The sequence below is a fragment of the Polypterus senegalus genome, chromosome 16 (assembly GCF_016835505.1).
Source record: "Polypterus senegalus isolate Bchr_013 chromosome 16, ASM1683550v1, whole genome shotgun sequence".
NCBI lineage: Eukaryota > Metazoa > Chordata > Cladistia > Polypteriformes > Polypteridae > Polypterus > Polypterus senegalus.
Window position 1 is genome coordinate 6,642,865 of NC_053169.1, and position 27,708 is coordinate 6,670,572.

The 27,708-nt window shown below is 43.1% G+C and overlaps 1 protein-coding gene across 6 annotated transcripts in view; it reads right to left on the reverse strand.

Annotated features, from left to right (window-relative positions):
- Positions 1-27,708, reverse strand: part of slc8a1b (solute carrier family 8 member 1b) — a 258,958-nt gene that overhangs the window by 155,932 nt on the left and 75,318 nt on the right. For all 6 annotated transcript variants that reach the window (XM_039738916.1, XM_039738919.1, XM_039738920.1 and 3 more), the window contains exon 2: positions 21,708-23,556. In XM_039738916.1, coding sequence (XP_039594850.1) covers positions 21,708-23,518 — 1,811 coding nt within the window. In that variant the 5' untranslated portion in view covers positions 23,519-23,556. The remainder of the gene's footprint in view (positions 1-21,707; positions 23,557-27,708) is intronic.

Consider the following 27,708-nt stretch of genomic DNA (forward strand, 5'->3'; position numbering starts at 1 on the left):
TAGGTGGTCTTCTCTTGGCTCCCTCACTTCACGTTTCACTTCTGTTCGGGTGCCATTTAAGGAAAGAAATGGAGCAACTCAGAGGAACGATGAAGAAATTCAGGGGAACAAATCTTAAAAAACAAGTCAATTAAAATTAAAGGAAAATGAGTTAATTAGCAGCAAAAACAGGTCACCAATTAAGAAAAGGGTTAGAATGAAAACCTGCAGCCACTGGAGCCATCCCAGACTGGAGTTTGAGACCCTTGGCATAACCCTTGCTGTATGTTTCCACCATACGCATTGGCAGGTGGTAGCTTGTGAGTTTGGAACTCTCATGTGAGTGATGGCACAGAGGTAGGACAGGCCATTGTTACGTGGCCCCGCTCTGAGTCTACTACTTTATGGCCGAGCTGTTGTTGCTTCTCCCTACTTTCGTTTTACAATAATGGCACTTGCAGTGGGCCATTGCAGATCTCAGAGAACAGAAATATCCTAACTTGTGGGAATGGTAGCATCCTATGACAGTGCCACATTTAAAGTTTCTGAGCCATTGGAGACTGTGTGGCTATGCAGCTGTTAACAATGAAACACCTGAAGTCAGTCATTTGGGTGACGGGCGTTCACAGACATTTGCCCACAGAGTGCATTTGGAGACAAAGCTGCTCATTGTGATGAAACTGATTTGTAAAAGTCCTCCCCTTGGCAAGAAATTCCTCTTTCTGTAGAAAACTCTTTCCAACCTAAAGTGTAATTTTTTCTACTTTATCTCCTAAGTGCGAGATCAAGGATTTTAAAAAAATGGACTCCGAGTTGCACAGTGAGTCTGCAGCGTGGCTTTACCCTTCACCCTTGGACTTTACTACCAGGGGGTCCATGTTGCATAAAGACCTGGCAAAGGCTCTGTGCAGCTGTACAGATGATAATGATGGATGACATTTTTGACAGGCGAGTGAGGCCAAAAGCAGAAAGCCGCAGTCCAAAACATTAACCACTAGGGGGCCACATGTCCTGCCAGTAAGGCTAGCAGTGCCATCTATGAAAGTGAGGTGAAGTGACACCCTAGGTGTCACAGAATGTCATTAGGGAGAACTAAGCGCTTTGGTCTACCAACAGGGGGCAGACCCCACATATCAAGCAATGCTGATTCTCGTGGCTGAAAGTTTTAGTGAAATGAGGATAGTATGGGCACTCGACAAAAATGGAGGTTAATTGACTGAGTGGGTAGGGTAGCGCAGTAATTACTACCACATTCTGGGTTCAAGCCCCATTTGGGATTGTTCATGATGTCCCCACAGGTACTCTGGTTTCTATCCCACATCCCTACTGGTGCACATGCTAGATCAACTGGCAAGTCTAAACTGGCCTTCAATGGATGTATGTGTGAGTGGCTCCTGCGATAGACTGGCACCCCATTTAGGATTACTTGTGCCAAATACTGCCAGGGCAGACTCTGTCCCAAGGTGACCCTGAACTGGATTAAGTGTGTTTGAGAATCTTTTGTTATGATTGGAGGGGGTGGCACAGTGGGTGTTCCATTGCCATGCAACAAGAAGATTGAGGTGCAAGATGCCTGAGTTTCCTCTGAAGGTTCCGGTTGCCTCCCATATTAAAAAAAACATGCTGGTTAGTTAGACTGGCAATGCTAAACTGATACCTAATTGTGTGTGTGTGTGTTTACCCTGTGATGGGCACATCCAGATATTATTTCTGCCTTATGCATTGTGCGCCATCTTCCAAACATTCCTGCTCTGGATAAGCAGGTTTGGAAGATCGATGGGTGGTTAGATGTTATAATCATAAATGGGAACAAGGATTCTTCATTTAAGCTGCTGTTTTCCAACTTGTGAAATTATACATCCTTATATGGCATAAAATGTGTGGATGCTGATAGACAAACTGACATCTGGCTATCTAATCAAAACGTGACGCTAGTACTAGACAAACCAAGACAAGGATATCCAATAGAAATTTGAGTTTAATACTGGACATTCTTAGGACATGACTCAGATTAGGCTCTAGAAATGAATGGGCAGTGTGCCCCCCTAGTGGCTTGGGTTCTGAAATGCAAGGACAAGGTGGCTAATTCGAGGCATTAGCCACTTTCCTGCCACAGGAAGATTTTTCAGGAACCAGAGACTTTATAGAAATTCAGAAGCTTCTGTAGCATTCCCATCACAGGAAGTCAGGCCATTTGTAGTTCCTGGTAGGTTGTTCCTGGTTCTTCATTTAGCTCCTAGTCCAGGTTACATCCTTTTAGTTCAACCAATGAGTGTGGCTCGGGCTATGAATTGAGCTGATTAGTCGACCACAAGCACTGGCATCGTCTTACCAGTCTGTTTGGACGGTGGAGAGTTACCAGTGAAGACTGCACTTCGCACCTCATCACTCTTCTTCCATATTGACCCCTACTCTCTCTTCTCTTCCTGCGCCACCACCACCTACTCAAAGCATCATGATGCTCCAACAATGATGGATGGATTAAAAGGCAGAAGTCTACGTGACCATCATCATCAAGTCCTTCCATGAGAACCCTAAACCCAAAGAGGACTGTTTCATTTATGTTATGTAGAAGGCCCAGAGGGGACTGGGTGGTCTCATGGTCTGGACCCCCTGCAGATTTTATTTTTTTCTCCAGCCGTCTGGAGTTTTTTTGTTTTTTCTGTCCACCCTGGCCATTGGACCTTACTCTTATTCTATGTTAATTAATGTTGAATTATTTGTCTTTTATTTTTCTATTCTTCATTATGTAAAGCACTTTGAGCTACTTTTTGTATGAAAATGTGCTATAGAAATAAATGTTGTTGTTGTTGTTCATAGCTGTCTTCCTGCTGCACCGCACCATGCACTCATTGAAGCAACAACCTCCCCGTGAACTCCCAAGCACACCTCACTTTACACCATATTACTCTTTTTTGTGTGTCACTTGTTTTGCCTAAATGTTACATTTCCTGTTGTGTGGTAGGAACACAAAAACAAAAGTGGCCAGGGACTACAAGAGGGCATGTGGGGCCTACTCTGGTTAAAATTGTCAAATTTAACAACAGTAGTTTTTTTTTTATATATTTTGCTTTTCCATACATCCATCTATCTTTGAAACTGCTTATCAAGTTCAGGGTTGCAGAACCCCAGAAATACCCCTGGGTGGGATGCCAGTTCATCACAGTATGATACTGTTACAGTTTCACAAAAATGTGTCACTTCATCTCATAGTAATTCTAGTGTGTGTTCAGACCAAGATGTGTATGTGTGTGTGTGTATTTATTCTTTAAAGAGCTTCTGTAAAAAGCCAAATTACCCCGGGGAACAAATCAATTTCTATCTATCTATCTATCTATCTATCTATCTATCTATCTATCTATCTATCTATCTATCTATCTATCTATCTATCTATCTATCTATCTATTATTATTACATTATTTGCCTGGTGCTTTTATCCAAGTTGTTTTACAACACCTGAGATATTATATAGTTGGTTACATGTCTTTTTTGTTCTTCCAGTTGGAGCCTAGGCAGGTGATATGACAAGTGACTTGCTCAGGGTCACTTGGTGTCAGTAGCAGGATGAGAACAATTTCAAGGTCCAAAGCCGTTAGCCACTACACTGCACTGCCTCGTCTGTATGAGTACACACTGAACAAGTACTGTACAAGATCTCCAGAGCAAAGCTCACATTTGTCAAAATGGCAAAGAATGGCGGCACTTTTTACTTTTTTCATAGCTGTGGCACTCACAGATTTGCTGAGAATATTGCAATGCAGCACCACTGTTCTCTCGTTTGCCTGCCAGCTTGACGATACAAATCTATAAGCTCTTAAGCCTCTGGAAAGTTTCACTGGAAATGGAGCCGTCTGCCAAGAGCAAGTGGCTCTCGAGGCGCTGGCAATGGAGGGAATAGCTGAGTCGCCCTTTTAAATGACAAAAATACGGCAGACAGACAGACAGACAGACAAACCGGTGGGTCATGCCTGTGAGTCAGCCTCTTATCTATATAGTGCCCTTTATAACTATAATTAGCAAGTCATCGATCTGAAGCAAATGGATGGAAACAAGCATTAGAGTTCAAGAAAAAAATTATAAGAATGCAACACATTTTACAACCAAGTCTGTCGTATTTGTTTGGACAGCTAGCAGTGAAGTTCACCCAATATCTCATCCAGACATTTTTCCACTTCAACCACACAACTCAGTGATGTGTTTCAAATTCTCATGACCCTTTGTAGACCATAATGAATGCACTTCCTATAAGTTTCCACTAGGTGTCCCCGAGAACCCAATCATTCATCCACTCGTTAGAGCCATCTTAATGTAGTAGAGGGGGGCTAAAGTCCTTCCTGGCAGCACCAGGTGGGAAAGACTAACCAACTCTGGATGGGATGCCGGTGTCAAAGTGTGTACACTGATGGGCACACTCACAATGGTGTACTAAATGCAATTCAACATAAAAAGAAAATAACACTGGTCGATTCTTAATGTAGGAAGTGTAACTCGCTGGGATTTCTACATTTGTGATGGTCTGTTTTGCACCTTTGCCCTGTCACATTTGTTCCTGAACAGTCCCCCTGACTGGTGCATACCTGATTATGTTGATCTATTTTGTAAATCTGTTTGGATCAAAGTGTCTGCTAAGCAAATACTGTAAATGTAAATGTAGATAAGCCTCCCTATACATGACCATACTTGTTCACAGTGGGCCAAGTATCATGTCATAGTAAGGCACAATAAAATATAATAAGAACACGGGGACGCAGTTGGAAACTTGTGAAGAGGAAACTTCACACAAACATTAGGAAGTTTTTCTTTACACAGAGAACCATAGATACCCGGAATAAGCGACCTAGTAGCGTAGTAGACAGTAGGAATTTAAGGAATTTCAGAACTTGACTTGGTGATTTTTAGAAGAATTAAGTGGATAGGACTGTGATGTTCTATCTTTTGGAATGACAAATGCAATACATCGTATTACTACTTGCATTACAAAAATACATTCACTTAGATGGTATACTGTAAACAATAACGCTGAATACGCTGAATTCTACATAAATTAATTTGATTTCAACCCATCTTAGACTGGCACGACATCCAGTTATAATAATAATAATAATAATAATAATAATAATAATAATAATAATGTAAGAACATAAGTCAGTGTAGAGTTGAGGTGACTAGAGGCTATCCTGACAGCACATGGCCACATTTACTATGGACCAAGTATCATGATATAACATAACATGACAAGAATAATAATATAAGAAATTATTATTACTATTATTGTTATTGAGCAGCATGATGCCTCACAATAAGAAAACTGTGGTTCACGTCCCAGGACCTCCCTACGTGAGGTCAGCATGTTCTCCTCATGTCTGTCTGGGTTTCCTCCGAGTGCTGTGGTTTTCTTCCACTGAAAGACATGCAGGTTAGGTGAACTGGCAACATTAAATTGGCCCTGGTGTGTGTGTGTGTGTGTATGTGTGTGTTCGCTCTGTAGTGGACTGGCGCCCTATCCAGGGTTTGTTTCTACCTAACTGGGATAGGGTCCCCCCATCAATGACCCGGGTCTGGGTTAAGCGGTAAGAAAATGACATGGCATTATTGTTACTGTCATCATCTATGGATTCAGAACATTAGAAAAAGGTTGACAAGAACAGGCCATTCAGCCCAACAAAGCTCACCAACCCCTTTTACTTAATTCCACCAAAATAACATGAATTTGAATTTTGAAGGTCTCTAAAGTCCTGCTGTCCACCACACTACTTGGTCACTTATTCCATGTGTCTGTGGTTCTCTGTGTGAAGAAAAACCTTCTAATGTTTATATAAACAATATTATATTAACAAGTTTCCAATGGTGTCCCTGTGTTCTTTGTGACCTCATTTTAAAGTCACCGTCTTGACCCACTGCAATAATTCCCTTCATCATTTTGCACATTTCAGTTAGGTCTCTTCATCTTCTCCTTAAGGCTCAGCTCTTGTAATCTTTCCCCCTAACTCAACCCCTGTAGCCTTGGAATGAGCCTGGTTGCTCGTCTCTGGACTTTTTCTAGCACTGATATGTCTAGGATGTGTGGATGAAAACTGTATCTGAGGAATATCTTCACATTGGGGTGGAAAATGAACCCAGGGACCCTGCATGGTACAAATAAGGAATACAATGCAGAAAAGGCTGAAGGTGATGGGACACAGGACATGCTAAAGGGACCTGACCACTTGGACACATCCCTTCACTAAGGCATACATGGATTATCTCAGTAGAGCGGCTCCAGCGAGTTCCTCTGTTTTGCTTCTCTTGGGGAAAGAATTTGACAGATTTCTACAAGACAAAGCCAACAGAAGACATGACCTTGGAGAAAGAAGGCAGACATGCTAATTGGCCATTCACTGTGTCACTCATCTGTGTCACTTTGCATCTTTGTGGCCCCAACACAAAGCTACGCTGTGTCAAGGGGAGAGAGTCTGACACTCCTCTTGTAACATCAGAAGTAAAAGACAAAGAGTTTGCTCAGACAGTGGCAGCTTATATATGGAGGTGACAAACAAGTCAAAAGCTTGCACAAACAAAACAGATTGGGCACTTGCCATCATCAACACCAACAAGTGAGCCAGGGTTCTGGTGTTTCGCATAAGTAAAAATTGAATGGTGGTGGATTCTTTTTTTTTCCCCCAATGTGGCACTCCCTTGTCCAGGCTACCAAATAGGAGCCAAGTGTCTGTTGTTTGTCTACTGTGGCCTGACAACCCCTGCAGTCCAACCTCTTCACAGTGCCACCTGCTGGTCTCCTCAAGTTCATCCTCATACTCTGCAGTATATAAACAAATAACATTTCACAGTGCTGCCATCTACTGTTACTTAGGAGTACCTCCGGTACCACTGACGCTAGCATTGCTGTCCTTAGAGGGGTTCATGGAAGGACTTGACATCCCTTTATTTGCCTCTGTGAACTAACACTGAACTACAGGCTGACCAAATGGGCTAAGGTCACACAGTAAGCCAGTGGACAGGACTGAACTGGGAGTCCACAACTCATGCTGCTTGAACCAGTATATAACTACAGTCTTATTTTTTCAGACAACACACCACAGCCAAAAACACACACAAACCATTTTTACCTTTGAACTCATCATGTGACTCTACTGGCTGTAGACTGTTTGACAGTGCTGCCACCTACAGTTAGCCAACAGTACTACAGACTTAAGCCTGTATTACTGTTGATGGTCCTTTCTTCCTGGGTGAGCTTATTGGAATCCTTGAATTCCTGTTGAGAGTGTCTGTGTACTAATATGTGCCACGGTCCTATCTTTTTTCAGGACCACCCACTTGTAAATTTGAGTGTACCACCTTGCTCTGCAGCTAATAAATGCACTGGATTTCACAGTGTTGCTGTCTACAGTTGGTTGGCAGTAGGACAGATACCGGTTAAAGGCCTGTCATCATTTTGGGTCTAACTGCAGCCCGCAGTACCTATGACATCAGTCATGTAACACCCATAACATCACAGGATGCCCACAATGTTAGTCTTGATGAAAAGGGTCTAGCAGCAGACCACCAGAGCTCCATGAATCAGTAGCACCACTGAAGAGCCAATCAGACTGCATGTTTATGTCAGTCGGTTCACACAACAGCCATCATGATTTGAGTCAGATATCCCTAACAACGGCCCTAATCTTAAAGATAGTGTAACTGGGCACATGATGGCCGTTCTAAGACTGAAGGCAGAAGGACATAGATGAGATATCGGGCCAGCTTAGCTATTAGTTAAACAAAACAAGCTCGCTGGACTGAGTGGTCTCCACCCGTTTGTCAAATTTCTTATGTGTTTATGTTGTAGTGCCCACTGCCTCTTTCTGAGGAAGTACAGATGACTGATGTAGTGCAGTATGGCTTTTGAGGACATCAGCTCTTCTTGCGTTTCAGTTTGGAGTCGTCCTGCTGACACTTCAAACTCGGGGAGGCCAAAGGATTGGTGCCGGAGAAGAACTTTAGGATGAGAGAGGGGGCAAAAGTGCTTGGCTTACTGACTACAGGCAATCTGCTGTGCACATCGGGAATTCCGCACACTGTGTGAACTCCTAATCTCTTTTCACAGGCTGCCGCCTCAAACTGAATTTAATTAAGCGTATCCCTTTTGTGTTCCTGTAAGTAAAACCCTGCTAAGGCGATTTGTAAAAGTCATTCTTGTAACGCCCACCCCCCCCACCAACCTAACCTGAGACCTGGTGGCATCATAAATGGAAAAGGAAATGGTGCTGTGAAACACAAGTCACAAACAGAGTGGCATGTAGTCCTAGGGGATCCTGTTTGGACAGCCCAACTGGGTACCACATACGTACCTTCAAGAAAGCTGCCTGAGAACAATGGGACAAGCCAGTGAGGGGGCACGGGCAAATTAAAAGAAAGAACGTCAGCTAATCATGGAGCTGGTAGGTACTGGCAGAATGCCTGGAATTGCACAAAATGTACTCAGATGTGTGGCAAAGAGTTATGGGAAAGACCAAAATTGGGTGATATGGGGAAGCAGACTGGCAGGGGTACCTGGCACTGCCAAGTGTGGAATAAAGTGGAGGGAAATAAAGTTCTCCAAATTTCTGAACAAAATAAAGCCTACGGTCTTCCCTGGTACAAATGGAGAACCTGTTCAAAATTTGCTGGGAGAAGTTCTGTAGTGTGGATTTGTGTACTAGAAAAACACACATTTAGCTTTATATAAGATACTAGCTGTACCCCATGGCTGTGCCTACATAGTAATGAAACAGGACAAACTTTAAAAATCAATAGATGTTGGCACTGTATCTGATCGTGTTCAGCTCTGACGGGAGAGTTCCCGCGTGGGGAGAAAAGCACATGGCGGTGATATCTCTGGCAATCAGCAGCTACCCTCTAAAACACATGGAGCTCTGATCTCTCTCTCAAAAACGTCAAACGTTACTCCTTAACAATCTGCAGATGATAATGTCTGCTTAAAAAACAGGTATCACTAGCTAAGCCGAGGTAAGGTGCACTCCAACACGTGGCGAGACGTTGACCAACTTGAACAGAGGCTGGCGAGTGAATGAGGAAGGACCCGCCCCCCTGTTCTCAGCCCACAGCCATACTCTTGGATTTGCATGAATACGCGATGAGAGAAGTCTCAAAATCAACCGGAAAGTTCAAGCAAATTATAGAAAACAAGCTGATCTAAATCCATTAAGTAATTCTCTCGTGAAAAGTGGACAGACACACAGACAGAACGTGCTTGGACCACGAAATGTTTAAAACCATTTCTTAACGAGCACCTTTGGGTAACCTACATTCCAAATTTCAAGTCCCAAGTCCTCATGGTTCAGGAGATTTTGTGACGAGCGAGTCAGTGGTATTTGGCTTTTATATATATAGAAAACATAACATTATATTTGTCTCTCTTTATATATATATATATATATATATATATATATATATATATATATATATATATATATATATATATATATATATATATATATATATATATACTGTATATGCATATACTGTAAGACCTCCTATGTTTATAGCAACTAAAATAAAGGGAACACAAGAATGATTCGGATCTGGTACTTGAGATGTGACTTATTTTTCTAATTCCTCCAAAATTCAGAAGTTACAAATTCTAGAATTTGTAGAATTATTCAAAAGCTTGAATGGTTGCGTTACGACACTGCTATTGTGTGTTGATGTCACGTGTTGTGGTGCCTCCAGTCATTGGGGTTCACAACAGACGCTTGTAGCCACCAAAAACGTGACTGCAGCCCTGACTCCGCCCACCAACACCTCCTACAAAGAACTCCCAGACAACACTTCAGGCTGTCTTTCGTTTGGATGGCTGCTACTTCATTCTTCCCGCTAGCTTTGTGAAGAGACTGATGTCTGTGCTGGTGCATACCCTACACCCTGCACATTTTCAATTTCATATTACCCAAACCTACTGTGAGACACCCTGGCAGAATTGGGTTTCCATCAAGAAAAAAAGATTTTGGGTACTGAACAGGAGATGATACATATACTGTCCCAGTCATGCACGAGTGCATAGGAGACCTCTTCAGGATTCCAAACAGCTAACAACACCACTCCAAGTTGAGAGGGTCTGCTCTTGCTAACACCATGTTCCTTTTTCACCTGCAGTTTTGAGGGACATTACAGGGATAACAACTGACTTCACTTGTGCCTTTTCCATCATATCTCTGGCTCTTACGGAAGGCTGCTATAAAGACCAGGAGGCTACCAGAAGTAGGTGTGCATTCCAGGACTTGCATCTCTAGAGATTAGAGCTGTGAGAAGAGCTTTTAAAATCATCTAACCCTTGCTTTCTTGCTCTGGCTTATGCCTGTACTTTGCACCTTTGTATAGCTTATCATTTGAACCTTCTGACATCTGTCCAATGGGGTTAGACATTTGGTATCCCATCTATGTGGGCTGACTTTTCTTATTTCATTTATTTACTGTGACTTACAGGAGACCAATGTGAAGCCTGCTATTTGATCCAAGCAGCGGGCACTGCTGTCTCAAGGAGGTCTTTTGTGGGCTGCAAGACAATGACACACACACTGCTAACAACACCGAGGCTTGTCTGGAGAAACTGAAGTTTGAGGTATCGCCACATCCTCCTTATTTGACAGATTAGGCACCGTGGGATTTCCACCTTTTTGGACTGCTAAAAAAACATGTGGGTGGTTGTTTATTCAAGACAGATGACAACGTGAAGAAAGTGATGCACGAGTGATGGCAAAGACACGACAAAACCTTTTATTCTGCTGGAATCCAGGCAGGTGGCACAAGTACATTGAGAAGGGTGGAGACTACATTAAGAAATGAATGACATTATCAGTTTTGTGAAGGTTCCTTCCATTTTCTAATAAATCCCCCTGTATATACTGTATACTGAAAGAAGGCTGCCCCCTTGGCTTGTAGCAGGGCCATGGCTATAAAAAAGGGCCAGTTACCACCACTCAATGGCCAGTGTCAGTAAGGAAGAGGACAAAGCCTGAGGAGGAGTGGAGGCGGAAGGACTGGCGGCAAAGAAAGGACTGGGCTTATGTAAATAAACTTGGTGTTGTGTGCAAATATTGTCTCTCTGCCTGTAAGTGTCGTGTTGTAGCGCTGTACACCCCATGGGCTTTCACAATATATGCACACACATATATACACTCTCTATATATATATACATACTAGCTGTGTAAGCCTGGGGTCCTAGAAACTATTGAAATCGTCAGAAAAAAACCTGAAATGTAGAGATGTCTCTGGGTGTCCCTCTCCTAGGAGGATGCGTTTTGCCGATGTGCTCACATCACTTGTGTATTGGCAGCTGAGGAAAAGTAAAAGGGATACCGTTTTTGCCAATGTTAGCAGCTAAGCGACTTTGTCTTTCTTCTGAGGTTTCATTTTGTTGATGTGCTTGCTGCACTTGTGTTATCAGCAGTTAAGTGAATTTTCTGTTTCCTCAGTGGTGGAACCCTTACCCCAACTCCACCTCTCACTTCCCGGGCCGGACAGACACACACACACTTATATATATATATATATATATATATATGTTACGGCCAAAACCTGAAGTTCAGCCAGTTCCTGAATTGGCTGGCCATTTCGCATTTTGGCCGAGAGGTGTGGCCAAAGTCCGAATTACTAGAAATGACCAGTGTATATGCTACTTTGGCCGGCCAATTCGCGAAGTGGCCAAAATTCGATGCGCTGATGTAAGACTGTATACTCATGGTGCGAAGATGCTTAAAAATTTCAGATGCAGATACAGAAGTGAGTTTTCCATTCTGCACGAGAAACTGCTCAAGGCGGGTCTTGTCCAGAAAGTGGACACAACTTGAGACGGCCTTCCCCTCACCCAAAAACTAACCTTAAGGTCAATAAAATAGGTCCCTGATGTTAAGTCACTATTTTATGGCTAAAATGATAACAGAAATGTGAAACCTACTTATATGCCTAATCTTAATTATTGTGAAACAACCAAGTGGCGTCCGCTTTCTGAACAAGAGCCGCCAAGACTACACTTAATGCAATTGCATTACTAAGTGCGCAACAAATTGCTGCTCATGCCCTTTTTCTTCCGACTTTGGCTGATCGCCCCATGCCATTTCGCAAACTGGTTGGCCAAATCCCGAAATCGAGGAAATGACTGGACATTGGCCGGTCAGTTTACAGTAACATTGGCAATTTCCCGATTTGGCCAGACACTTCCTGCTTTGGCCGATTTCGGGTTTTGGCCGTAACATATATAATATTTTTTTAATATCCACATCAGTGGTGTTCATTATGAAAGGTGCTATACAAAACGTTTTAGCAACTCTGTTGACAACACTCGCACATATTGAAACAAATGTACAATAGCTGAGATTTTTAAAATCCCTTTGAATGAAAATGTCAGCTGAAGAATTTCATGTAGAAATATAAAAGTTGCAGTATGTAAGGATGTGAGGCCCATCATTCCTTACATGGCATTCCCTACTCCATAAGATTAAGGGTTTCAATTCCCCTTCCTCACTTCTCTGAGACAACCTAATAAGTCAGTTAGTTCCCCATGTTCAACAGCTCGGTGACTAAATACTGAAGAACTTCAGTGAACACTCAAACCACGCCAGATTATCTGCATACTCTCAGCAATAGGGTCCACTATGAAAGGAGCTATAAATAGAAGGAAAGAGCATGGGATCAGCTCTAAATCACCCAGAGTGAGTCACTTCACCCGGCCAGTGCCAAGACTGAAGGAAATGTGGCAACTATTCTTTCCTTCACTTGCGGTAAGTCACTTTGATTAAAATCATTAAGCACAGGGACTCAGAAGGTATCTCTTAACGCGGTCACGTCGAGATCATTAAAAGGGAAGTGTCAGATGGACGCCTGACTGTAGCGCATGACAAAGTAGAGCGAAGCAGGAGGAGGTCAGCCACACAAAGAGGAACAGTGAAAAGGGAAACCAGCCAGTCTGAAATGCTTATAATTAGATTTTGAAGGGGAGGATTGTTAACAAATTTCACTTTAAGAAATAACACTTTAACAAAAATGACATTTTATTCAACATTATCTTCCACTCCTCTTGCTTAGATTTATAAAAGCTGCATGACAGCTAATGAAAGGTCAGGACCCTGACTGTAACTCTCACCCACACTGCTGACGATGGCAGACAATCATCCCCAATCTGCTTAGTGGGCCTTTTTTCATCTGTCATTCATCTTTCAGGAGGCCATCTCTCAGTTTTGCATGTCTGCATTATTCCTCTTAAAAACTGCTGGAAGCAGGGCCCTAAGTTAAAAAGCATAACAGTGAGGCAGGATGATGGTGTCTAGGGGGTGCCAGTCCATTATTATGTGTGTGTGACAAAACACACCTCAACCCTCGACACACACTCGCTCACTCACTCCAACGTAATTTACTTTAAAAATAAAAGTGCAGAGCAGGAATCTGGTCTATAGGGGGCACAATTCCACACATGCACACACCACTTCATGTACTCACACTCACCGACTCCAAGGTAATTTACGGTTTGAAAACCTGGCTCTACTTTAAAAATAACAGGTGCAAGGTAGGAAGCTGGTCTATAGGGGGCACCATTCTAAGTGAGTTTGCACACAAACACACACACATATACACACACACTCAACACTTGCTCACTCAGTTATTTACTTTTATATAATTCACGTATGAACATAAGTAGTTTGACAAACGAGAGGAGACTGTTCAGTCCATCAAACGCACTTGTTTAGCTAAGCTGACCCAATATCTCCTCCAGATTCTTCTTCAAGGTTTCTGCTTCAACTCCATGACTCCGCAGTTTGTTTCAGAGTCGCACAAGTCTTTGCGTAAAGAAGGGCTCCCTGACTTCGGTCCTAAATGCACTTGTCATTAATGTTCATTGGGGTCATTTTACGTGATTCACCATTCAGTTAAAGGAATTCTACTGTATCTGCTTCATCAGAGCCTCTGAGTATTTTGAAGACCTGGATGAGGTCCCCACGCAGTCTACTCTGCGTCTAAGTCTGTCACAGTCGGCCATATCCTTGAGTCCTGGGATGCTCCTTAATGCTGTCCTCTGCACAGCTTCAGGTGCTGCTATGTCTTTTTTGTAGCGTGGTGACCAGAACTGCACACAGTACTTCAGATGCAGTCACCCTAGTGCACTAAATAGTCTGAGCATAATGTCCCTTGATTTCTAACAATTTTTGCAATATAACCTAACATTTTATTTGCTTTTCTAATCTCTTTTGCATTATTGCTTAGTCCAGTGGTTCCCAAACTCAGCCCTGGGGACCAACTGTGGCTGCAGGTTTTTGTTCCAAACAGATTCACAATCAGTGATAATCATCGATAACAACTGATCTCATTTAATTAGCTGGTCTTTTACTCTTCTCTTATTCTGCATTCAGAAAAACACAATAGTATAAATTTTACATTTATAAGACACTAGCCGTCCCCTGCGGCTCTGCCCGCGTAGTAGTGACACAGGACTGTGAGGAGCTCCCCACTCCTGATGTCATGCTTCCCCCTCCACTCGGCTCGCAGCCTCTCTCTCAGATTCACACAAATAACTCGGTACCGCAATGAACTATGATACTTAGAGCGATGAGAGAAGTCGCATCATCAACCGGAAAGTTCAAGCAAATTCTAGAAAAAAACCCAGTCTAAATCCGTTAAGTAGTTCTCTCATTCTCTAGCTAAGCGGACGTTTGGTACACAAACCCCAGGCTGGCACGTGAGTGAAGAGGGGGCCCTGCCCCCCTCCCCTCGGCCCACTGCGTCTCTCTCAGATTCGTGCAAATAATACGGTACTGCAAGAGAACTATGATGCTTACTGTGATGAGAGAAGTCACAAAGTCAACTGGAATGTTCAAGCAAATTCTAGAAAAAATACCCAAACTAAATCTGTTAAGTAGATCTTTCATGAAAAGCGGACAGACAGACATTGGATTTTATATACAGAGATATTTAGAAATATTTCCATTTTTACTAAAGCTATAAATGCATAACTCTTTTGTTGTTTTCCTATCATTTTTCTCTTTTCCTGTGCAGTTTGCTCCCTTCATTTAACCCTAATAGTGACAATTAACAATCAGCACAGCAGACACCCAGGATGATGAAAGCAGCAACGACTTCAGTGTCAGACTCACTAATTAGTAAAGAATCAATTAAATAACCAGAACACCTGGAAAAGCAGAATGAAAATTAGGTTGAAAATACTGTTAACGCCTTCCAAAAATGACATATTCCCCATATAACTGCTTATAACATTTAAATAACAATCTACCAAACTTAGTCTGTAATTTCTACATTGACTCCAAACCATAGAAACTGGGAAATAACGACTCACTTAATTAGGCTAAGAGTCCAATGAAAAACAGAAGGTGGTTGGAACAAAAACCTGCAGCCACAGGGGATCCCCAGGACCGAGTTTGTGAGCCACTGTCATAGACAATGAGAATGTTGTGTCAACACGAACCCCTAAATCCTCTTTGGAGGCTGCAGTTCCTCACAGTGCGTGCCCAACCTCACACACTCCCTTACTGGCTCCAGGATAATTTAGGGGCACCAGTTAAGCTAGCTGCTGCAGCCCCCAAGTGATACTGGTATTTACCTTCATGTCAAAAGACTAAAAGCAACATTTTGTACTTCTTGAGTGCCTTGTCGTGCTCAAAGGGGGTGCTTACCCTGTGGTGATCTGTGTGTTGATGCCCCAGTGAAGTGACAGGGACACTGTGCTGTACAAATGGGTGAGATGTCAAAATGAGGTACTGACTCTCTGGGCATCTTTTGAAAAGACTAGGGTGTGTCCCAATGACCTGGTTAAACTGCCCAACACGACTTGATCTTTCTGGCAACCTAATCATCCCCTGTCCCTTATTGTCTCTCTTTCTCTCTCTCACACCCCTTCACCAACCAATAGCTAATGTGTGGCGAGCACACTGGCACAAGAACGGCTGCCACCACACATCGCGCTACACATTGTTGGTGGTTGAAATGGTTTCTCACTGTCTATATACAGCACTTTGTACAGGTTAGAAAAGCGCTATATAACTGTCATTCATTATTATTATTATTATTAATAAGATGTACAGTGTAGCTGTTCCCATGTGCTGTATCATTGAGTAGGTGAATGCACCCAGTGCCAAGTGGTGCTGCGATAGGCTCCAGCCCTCCCACCCCAAACTGGATAAGCATGTTACTAATGAATGGTCGTCAAGAGTGACTTGCTCAAGGTCACACGGTAAGATGGTGGGTGGGTGTGTGTGGGGCACTGAACGACACCATTTCACTTTAAAGCCCAATGCCATATTTGCTACACCACACTGCCTGACTAGATGTTTCCAAGTGGATAATGTACCCCCACCAAGATGCCAGCCTCTGCTTCGTTCTGCCTCCTCTGTAACCTTAAACATTTGCTCTCTCTGCACAGGGCCCTGCCCCCTGGAGGATTATGGGAAACCGTAAACAAAAGCTGGCCATTCCGCACAAAGATGACTTTATATGTCTTTGTACGTTCACACAACAGTGAGAGGGGAAATTTTTAGGTTGACAAAATTGATAATCTTCCAACAAGCCTTAAGATAACGCAGAGCCCCGTGTGCTTATTAAACAAGAGGATTAAATAAACACGGCCAGCCCGGCTCGAAGTCACCCAACAGCCTAATTTATACTTTTGCTAGACACCAGCTGACATGCCCAAGTCTTCCTTCTGACGAATGGCACTTGGGGAATCCACTGAACACACCGCCATCTATGAGCACATTCCCATCAGGAAGCAATCTAAATATTTTAGAATAGCTCAGAGTCTCTGGGATCTGCTCACGGCACATGAACGGCGCTGGAGGTAAATTGTCTTGGACGGCCGTGTTTCGTTGTGTCTCACAAGTCAGGGCTGAGTGTGACACCGTCTGGTGCCCGTCTCTCGTCTCCCCCTCATCATGACTCCCGTTATCCTTATTAGTAGAATTCCAAATGATGCGCAGCTCAAGTCAATTGGAGTGAATTGGGTTATTAGAAAAAGATTAGATGGCCGGATTCACAAGAGGCCCATCGTTACAGTCAACAGAGACAGCCAGATTGGGTGGGCGTCAAATCAATGAATGATTCTGCAGTATAAAGGTTTTGCAATTAAATAGCCATTAAAGGAAGGGTATACTGTACTGTGAAAGATGTTGCTGAAGATCTTCAAAGTCTCTATGTCTGCCTCGGTTAGGTCCTCAACTTTAAATGGGGAATGACGTGGCTCTGGTCAGACTGACTGGGAGCCCTGTAATGGGCTGTCCTGTCCAGCACTTTGTGACTCGAAATGTGAATTCAAATGGCTGACACAATGGCAAACAGAGCTGCCTCACAACTCCAGGTGTTATGATTCTGCCAGTTCATAAAATTCAAAATAAGGCTTTGTCTCCAAAACCAAAACCCAGGCTTTAAACAAGGGGTGAGCCTCACCTACCCAAACTCAAGAAGCAGGCTTCTGACCCATACAGGCACCAAAAAAAGTGGGTAGGCTTTTACAGGAAAAATGGGAGAAAGAAAACGTGTAAACCTCAAGTTCACTACAACGAAATCGATGATCCTTCAGATTTTATACAGAGGAGTTCAGAAAACTAGAAGCAGAGTGAAAAGTTACTTCTAAAAGGTTTGCCAGCAGAATCAGTCCACAAGCAGAGTCACAAAGAGAAGCTAAAATGAGTAAAAAAAAAAAAGAAAAATCCATCAAATATTTACAAGAGAAATCCATAAATGCCAACAGAAATGTTACCAATGCTGAAGTGCCACATTGCAGTGGTTGAGAGATTATAAAGACCCGTGGAGCGGTGCCACGGGTGCCGCACCCTTTCTGGCTCAATATTAAAGGAATTATTCTTGGATTGTCAAGACAAATCTACACAATTGACTAACTGATAACATAACGTTTCATACAATAATCTTCTTATATAATACGCTACCGTGGCTGTCAGTTTGTCGGTCTAGGATTTTAAATCACCTGTCGCTCGCAAACCATTTGAACTATTGACCTGAAATTTGGTACTCATATACTACGTGACCTCTACTATCTGCTTTCAGGGTGATGATTGACCTCCAAGATTATTCCTCTTTTTATTTTTATTTTATTTTATTGTAGAATCAGCTCTCACCAGTGGCCTTCAGAGTGGCTGTGCAGCGCATGTGCATGGGTGCCATTCTCATCCCTACCACCTTTGCCATCACTTCACCTACCTCTTCATATCTTAAATCTTTCTTGAGGCAGATTGAAGACTTAAATGCCAGCTCAAGTGAAAAATTAAGGAAAATATACTAAGTAATTGCAACATAAACACTGACTTTAGTGCTGGGCGATATGGAAAAATCATATATCACGATATGGATTATTTTATATCACAAAAACGATATATATCACGAAATACCACCCACAATAAAGTACGTTTCCAGTTATTCTCTGAAAAGTTTGACAAAAATATCATTGCATACTTTTTTTTGCAACTTTATTTTGAAGTGACATTTAACTGAACTGTCACAAAACCACAAGATGGAGTTTCTTTGCGAAAAAGTTCATTTTTATTCTTGATTATCACTTATATAAAGGGTAGAGTATGCATTGCATAGCGACAAGACATTATCATTCATTTGTCATAGCCTATTTAATGCAATATTTTCTTTAGTAATTGATAAAATTAGGTTAGAAACGATAGAAACGATAGAAGAGAAATAGGACGATAGACACTTTTCTATCGTCCCCACGATATATATCGTCATATCGCCCAGCACCAACTGACTTAATCGGTTTTAACATGAAAACATGCCGATGGAAGAAGAGAAGAAAGTGGACCACTAGGGTGAAGAAAAGAAGAGCTGCTCAGGAAGCAGCAAGCGCATCAATCTCTGAGCAAATGAATGCTAAATGTAGAGAATTAGGATGAAAACTATGTGGACCGTTACCGGTCTTATATTTATAAAATCCAACGTCTGTCTGTCTGTCCACTTTTCATGAGAGAACTACTTAAAGGATTTAGATCGGGTTTTTTCTATAATTTGCTTGAACATTCCGGTTGATTTTGCGGTTTCTCTTATCGCACTAAGTATTATAGTTTGGTTGCGGCACTGATTTATTCACACAAATCTGAGAGATAGGCTGTGGGCGGAGGGGAGGGGGAGGCAGGACCTCAGAATTAGGGGGCCCCTCCACACTCACACGCCAGCATCTGTTCGAGCCACTCAACCTCTCACCACGTGTTGGAGCGTACCCTGCCTCAGCTTAGCCAGCTGTTTGTTCAGCAGACATTATCATCTAGAGATTGTTAAACAGTAGCGTTTGACGTTTTTGAGAGAGATGGCACAGCTATGTGTGTTTTAGAGGGTGGCTGCTAATTGGCAGAGATATCATGGCCACGTGCTCTTCTCCCCATGCGGGGGACGCTGTCCTGTCAGAGCTGAACACCATCAGGTATGGTGCCAATGTTTGAAGTTGGACTTTTTATATTTTTGGCAAAGAGATCACAGCTACTGTACATTCTCACCCCTGATGGCAAAACCAAAAATATTATATATCAAGAGGCCCTCAGATACAAAAGCTATCAGTATAAATTCTTCTCAATACAAATGATTAAATTTTTTTTTATTTTTAATTGATTTTTAAAGTTTGTCCTGTTTCACTATTGCGCAGGTGGAGACACGAGGGACAGTTAGTATAAAATAAAGAATAAAGACAATTGTCACAGAACACAAGTCAAAAAAGTCTAAACAACTTTTAAAAGGCATCAAACAGCAAAGTTAACACTAGAGGGTCAGAACTCAAATCTCCATCCTGGTCAGTGTCTGTGTGGAGTTTGCAGAAGCTTCCTGTGTCTATGTGGGCACTTCACTTTACTCTGATATGCCAAAGGCCTGCATCTTAGGAAAGCAGGTCGCCCCAAACTGACCCAATGCGAGCGGACGAATGACAGATCTCTGCATCCCACCCACCAGGTTTAGTTCCGTCCTGAGTGAGTTCTGTTGGAAGAACTCAAACATCTACAGTGCAGCAGTTATGGGGACGGCTGGCCAAGCATTTAGTTGGGATGTAGTCTAAAGTTCTGTTTGGATGGGTCTAGTTTAACACCAGGAAGTGGGGTAAAGTAATTATTAATGGGAGACCTCTGTAATTTTTAAATCCTGTTCAGATGGACTTATAGTTTTATACCAAGAAGAGCAGCAAATGCAGTGCCAGAAGTGGACCAGTAAGCAACAGTACTTGGTACCAGCATTTTCCCGTTCTCCCCTTATGACAATCGGCACTAGTGCATACCATCAGTTTGAACCACAACCCTTATTTATAAGAACAATTTGTTCTTTTGTACCTCCAAGGAGGACATCCCCATCCCATCCTAACTTTTCAATATAAATTGTGCATTGTGCACAGTCAAGACTGTAACTCCATCTCACGATACAGACGTCCTTAGTGTGCAAAACTGAAACATAACATCAAACAAACCCAAAACGTTCATTAGACAGAGGGTATTGTGTAATGTACATTAAAATAACTATAGTGCCTATGAAATAACTCGGCTCTCACGTATAATAACTTTACATTCAACAATACGCACAACATCAACGACTATTCCGTGTAGAGAGGCTTCACAACGACTTTCATGGCCCTCAAGCAGACAGGTACTTGAACGTGCGCATACCCCATAGAGAGTTTTATGCTGATTGTGTTATAGAAGAGCTTCATTTTCAGATGATGCATTAGATTTAATATTGCTGTTGTGGAAAAACCAGTCCAGATCACAGACGGACACAGGATAAGCTCCAAGCCTGTGGCCCCGATGCAAATCTCATGTCCCAGGGGAGATACTGCTGGCCACAGCATTGACACTAGTGGTCACCACTTTTGACATCTCCCAATTCTCTTCTCCCCATCACACTAGAAAATGTTGGACCAACTGCCTGACAAAGTCCACCAATCCCTTTCACCTTATTTCTCCAAAATAATATCAAGTCGAGACTTGAAGATCCACAAAATCCCATTGTCCACCACACTACTTGGTCCTTTAGTGCTTGTTTCGATAGTCCTCTTTGTTTTCGGTTCCCAGTTTTAAAGCCAGTTTTGCACCCATCTACATACAGACTGCATCATGAATCTCCACTTCTTTCAGTTTAATGAATAACCTCTCTGAAAATCCTGATCTGCAAACTCCTATTCACTTCTCTGATCATCTGCTTTTGTTACTGACTCACAGAATTCCACCATATTGGTCAAACACGACCTCCGTATCTAAACCCATGTTGACCTCTCACCTTTTCCTGCCACATCATACTCAATCTAATCCTGAATAATTGCTTCTATTAATTGACCCATGATGCATGTAAATCTTACAAGCTGGATCATTCCGATCACTCTCTTCATACAACAGGATAACATCTGCTACCCGCCAGTCCTCAGAAATTTCCACCCACTTGAAACACATAAAACTCACTAACCTCATTCAGCGCTTGAGGATAAATCTTACCCTGACGGCTTAGCATTTCTAATCCAAGCAGCACTTCTCCCTCTACCATTTCCAAATCACTCAGTACTCCCTTGGCAGTCACAGTTACTGCTGGAGGTTATCAGATTCTTTACCCATTCAGAGCTTTCGCTATTCCACTTCTGGTACACAGCATTTTAATTCACTCTCCCCTTTCCTAACACATTTCAGGTCCTACTAATAGCCCTTGGAGTTGCACCCCATTATTGACGGTTTTAAAAAGAAAATACAAAAATTAATTGGACTTACACAGTCTCATCGTTCTGGAACTCCAACACTCCATGGGTATCTTCAAAATCCTCTCCTCCACCTTTAGCTGTACCTTCCAATGTCTTATAAGGAACAACTACAACTCCTCGGGCTCCAGAGGTACGCAGTACCTTGACGTCCATAACCCCAATGCTCTCACTGACGTGAGACACGGGCTCCTCAAAGGTAAAGATGCCAGCGTGGTCATCATCAAAGATAGTCACAGTCGCCGTTGAGGGTAAGCCCAAACACGCCAGTGTTTCAACATGGTTGGCTTCAGAACCATTCTCCTCGGCTGATTCTGAGATCACTTGGACATTGCTGAGGTGAATCAGGAAGTTCTCATCCTCCTCAAAGATGTCATCATCAATGATCCCTACTTTGATTTCCTTCTGCGTCTCCCCAGGTTTGAAGATGATGGTGCCTTCAGTGAATTCGTAGTCAGACCCGGCGTTTGCTGAGCCATCTTCCGTTCGGAAGTCCACAGAGACTGTGTTGGTTAGATCGCCTCCTCGCCGGACTACATTCACGCTCACCGTCCCGCAGTTTTCGAGACACTGGTAGGTGCCAGGGTCGAAGAACACTTTGGTGATGGGATCATTTTCGCCTCCCTCCGTTCGAACTTCATGCATGCTAACCGCCTTCCTTGCTTGATCAGCAGCGTGCTTCTTCAAGATGTTTCCAGCCCCGGTCATTAGCCGTGTCGCCTGAATGCGGTAGAAGGCACGGCTTTTCTGCTGTTGGCTCAGCACCTGGTAGTTGGCAAGCTCGATCAACTGCTCCATTTCCTTCTCGGGGTGTTTTTGTTTTAATTCCTTAAGGATTTTGGCCATGTCCCTTCTCGTTTCTTCCTCGTCTTGGTCCTTCTCGGCTATTTCGATGCTGAGGGAACCATCTAAGAAGTCAACAGCATGAGAGTTCATTATCTTGCCGTCCATCTCAATGTCCACCTTGGGCGGCAGTGGCCTGTCCCCTTCCATTTCGATGATCATCCCCCTCTGTTTCCCGGCTCGATATCGCTTATAGACATACTTGTAAAACAGAAGTCTTCGATCGGCGACCCAAGCAAATACAACACAAATTGGAAAGAAGAATAAGGTAAGCAAACCTTCCCACACCTGGACAATCCCAGGGGACAAGACAGCCAGGATCAGATAAAGCCAGGTGTAAGCAAAAATGCTCCAGGCAGCCGTCACAAAGAAGACCCTCAAATGCTTGATCTTGCGGTTTTCTCCATCAGGAACCACATAGACACAGATGGCAATGATTATGAACATATTGAAGGCGGCACTTCCAACTATTGTGCTTGGCCCAAGATCGCCGGCTTCAAAGTTGTGGCCACACACTTCAATGACAGACAGAAGGATCTCTGGAGCGGAGGAACCCAATGCCATCAGGGTTAAATTGGACACCGTCTCGTTCCAAATACGCACGGTGGTGGTGGTGGTTTCCCCATTGGACTTCTTAATGGTGATTTCCTTCTCTTGAGATGTGATCACCTCGATGGATGCCATGAATCGATCTGCTATGATGGAAACGCCAAGGAACATGTAGACCATGGCCACAAAATAGACAGTGGCTCTTGCAATCTTGTCTCCAGTGGATGGATTCTGAGGCTCCCACACTGGTAAGATGACTCCTTCTTTGCATTCGTAAGTTCCAACACATGAGCGTGTGCGATTAGAGGGCTGGTCCTCTGTGTCGCTCTGGCTTCCTGCTGCGGCATGCTGCACTTTATAAAGTAACACGGCCAAAATGATTCCCAGCTGGAGACTCAATGAAATCAGCGATGAACCCCCTGATCGATGCATCTTCTCACTGGCTGACTGCCTGCCGGTCACGTCCAAGCCTGTGGAAAGAAAAACAAAAAAGACTCACTTGTAATCAATTGGCTTAACAGGTCAGTCCCGACAGAGGAAGGTGGGTGAGGGAGTCCCAAGGGCACTCTCCTTGGAGCAAATTGAATTCCCCTGATGGCGACATCCACGAAAACAGCTGGTGGAGCCCATTCCGGCCCCGGTCTCATCTTGTTCCACACTGCGTCTGCTTATAAGCTGGCAGACTGTCGCCAGCTCCTGTGTCTCGGCCTTTTGCTGTCACCCTGATGTATTCAACTGCTAGCAGCCAGCGGTGATGCTTTAGAGCATGTCTGTCCTGTATTTGTTAAATTTAGCCGATTGTTACATCACACAAGATGCTTTGCATTGTGATGAAATAAAGAAAGAGGGCTCCTTGGAATGGGAGACCATAGAGGAATCGGCGAAAGGGACATGGAATGGGTGGCTTTGTACTGCTGTGTGGCTCAAGTTAAAGGTTATGCAATGACTGAATATGCAGCATCTCTCATCAAAAATCAGACATATTGAAAAGGCAGTGCAGGCCTTGGTGGCTTTAAATCAGGGGTCCCCAACTTCGGCCCTGGGGGGCCCCAGAGGCTACAGGTTTTCATTCCAATCCTTTTCTTAATTAGTGACCTGTTTCTGCTGCTGATTAACGTCTTTTGAATTTATTTTAATTGACTTTTTCTTGAAGACTCGGACCCCTTCATTGTTTCGTTTTCCTTAAGTAGCAGCCAAACAATAATGAGATACAAAATGAACTAAAACAGGACCAGCAAACTGTGACCATCATACAATATGTGAAAATAAAGAAAGGTGAGGGTCTCAGGAATGTTGATCTGCTCAGGTCCACAAAACATTCTACCAGTGCTCTTAGAAAAGTGAAAATCAACAATTTCAGACATCGCTGCTATTGAACAATGAGAGCAGCAACAAGCCATGGAATTAAAGAACGGGTTTAATAAACAACAAGAATCAGAGCCTAATTAAGCAAATGATTGGAGTGAAATTGGGTGGAGTTTGAGGCCCTGACTTGATGGTCTTCTGTTGGCTCACTCACTTCACATTTCATTTCTGTTTGGGTGCCATTTAAGGAAAGAAATGAAGCAATTCAGAGGAACGAGGAAGAAATTCAGGGAAACAAATCTTAAAAAAATAAGTCAATAAAAATGAATTCAAAAGATGTTAATTAGCAGCAAAAACAGGTCACTAATTAAGAAAAGGGTTAGAATGAAAATAGGCAGCCTTTGAGGCCCTCCAGGACCGGAGTTGGGGACCCCTGCTTTAAATAGTTAAATGCACCCTAATTGATTGGACAGCACAATGGCACAATGGTTGTGCTGCTGCCTCACTGTAAGGAGGTCAGGGTTCAATCCCCCCCAAGTCCTCCCTGCATGGAGTTTGTATGTTCTGCACTGGTTTTCTCCAGGGGCTCCGATTTCCATGCACCAACCAAAGACATGCAGTTTAGGTGAACTGGTGTTACTAAATTGGCCCTTGAGTGCTGCTGGAAGTGTGTGTGTATGTGTATGTGTGTATGTGTTTGTATTCACCCTGCAATGGACTGGCACCTTGTCCAGGGTTTGTTCCTGCCTTGCATCCTATGCTAGCTGGGATAGGCTCTGGCACCCCTGTGGCACTGCTCAGGACTAACTGGGTTAGAAAATGACTGACTGACCCTAAATGACATTTTGGACCTATGGACTTTTGCACTACACTGGCAGTATCATTAACAATGCCAAGATTAACCTTCAGTTGGGCGTAGGTGTATGCCAGGGCACATGCAGCCACTTCAAATATATGGTATGAAAGATTAAACAAGAGTACCAGGCAGCCAACTGAACCTGGATTGCTAGACCTGTGGGACAGCACCTTTAGCTACTGTGCCACTGTTAGAAGTGAAATCATTGTGATGTAACCCAAATGATGCCACCAAAGTTGGTCAGAGCCCATAGACACCCCTTACTTTAGACCTGGGCGGGTAACTGAAAGTTGTTATTGGAAAACGTATTCTCACTTTGAAATGCTCAAGGGCTGCCTTTTAAGCACATTTAGTTCTTGCAGGAATTGGTTGCCTATATAGTGCCTTTTTATACTGAAGGTGCTCTACAAGCTAAGAACTTTGGCACAATATTTACATAAAGTGAGCTTCAACTCAAGACTGCACAGAGGGTGGGTGGTGATTGGATACAACATGCAGTCTTGAGAGTTTATATAGTGCCTTTCATGATGAACATTATATTGTGATATCAGGGAATTTTACATGTGAGCACTGTCATGTTAAGTGACTCATTCAGGGTCTTTAAAAGGAGTCAGTGGTGGGCTGTAAATATGTGATCTTATGCCTTGCCTTGTCTCATGGCTCAAGTCAAAGGTTATGTAATGACCAGAGATTCAGCGTTTCTCATCAAAAATTAGAAATAGTGAAAGAGGGGTCTGCCCACTGGGTGGGCACTAGGCAATAAGGGCATGGCCATGGCACAAGACTAGTCAAGGCTAAGTGGCTTTAAATAGTTAAATGCAACCTAATTAACATGTCAGACATCCTGGAAGAATCGATGATAATGCCAAGATTAACCACCAATGAGACACTGGTCTATGCCAGGTGTCACACACGTGCGCATGGGAGGCAGCTAAAGGGCCTGAATGAGGGTAATTCTAAGCCAGACCAGGGTCCACTGCAGACCGATTACAGGAAATGCCGCCTGGTCCCGATGACATCACTTCCGGTTCCGGCCCTGATGACTTCACTTCATCTACTCTCCCTTACAACCGCCATCTTTGCCTCATCAAGTTAATTCTGTTTTGAACTCAAACCTCTTCGCAACTGTACACCACTTAACCATTTTGCAGCCAGGCGAAATTATACAGGCGGCTGCCCCAAATCTTTGTTTTGGCTCTTTGTCTCGTCTTTAACACAGAGAACATGTAATCAATTCAAAAAAGAGATGAAAGATTAAATCAGACTATCTAGATGGCATGCATGACCCTGGACCGCCAACAGAACCGGGGCCACTAGAGCTGTGGGACAGTCGCTTTAACCACTACTTTACAGTTAGAAGTGAAATCATTCTTGTGTGACCACCAATAATGGCCAGAGTTGCTGCTCGTGTTCGCCCCTACTTGTCAGAGGATCTAGTTTTAGACTTCAAAAAACCTGAGAAGAAATTTAAAATTATTTTCAGGATTCTGGAAAACTTAATTTTTACTGTGAACTGCTTATGGGGGAGCATTTAAGCAAATCTGGTTCATGTGGGACTGGGTTCACTAGTGACTTTCTTATACTGAAGTTGCTTTACAAGCACAGAAAATGTGTTCAGTTTTTGTGAAGTGGGGTTCTGCTCATCACTGCATAGAGGGTCAGTGGTGGTGGCGGTGGCGGTTTATACAGTGCCTTTCATGTCAAATGTTATAATGTTACCTCTGGGCTTTTTACATGAGAGCACTGAAATGTTAAGTGACTTGTTTAGGGTCTCAAAAGGAGCCAATGGTAGGCAGTAAAGTCTGGTGACTTACCAACGAACCTCATACTATTCTGAACTATCATTGCTTATGCGCTTGTCCAAGGCAGCTTACAACATTTGAGATACAATCAGTCCCATTTGTTTTGTTTTTATGAATTGGAGCACAGGCAGGTGAAGTGACTTTCTCAGAATCACACAGCGTCAGTAGAGGCAACTGCACCCACAACCTCAGGGTCTGAAGTCCAGTGGCTTAACTGCTATGCCACACTGCCCTGTGCAGTTGCCTTACCTGTAGGAAAGACCATCTCAAGGTGATTTACAGCTGCACTTATATTTCTACCATGAAGTGACTCTCTTAAAAACACCAAGTGAAACTGTGATAATCTTTATTTTATATAGCGCCTCTGCATAGTGAATGCATGTCTGTTACCAATACCTCTGTATTTGTGTAGTGTGACAAATAGCTGGTGAAGTGTCCCCCTCAGGATCACGTGCTCAGGCTGTGCTCATATACTTTACTGTCACAGAAAGGGTGTATTTATATAGTGACTTCCTATACTGAACACCAGTCCGAGGTTCTTTACAGATGTAAACCCCAACTGTCTGCAGAATCGTATAGTGTGAACTTCAGTCACCCTGTGGACTGAGCCAATCAGGGTCAACCATTATGAAATTTTTTCTCATTCGTTACAGAAAGAC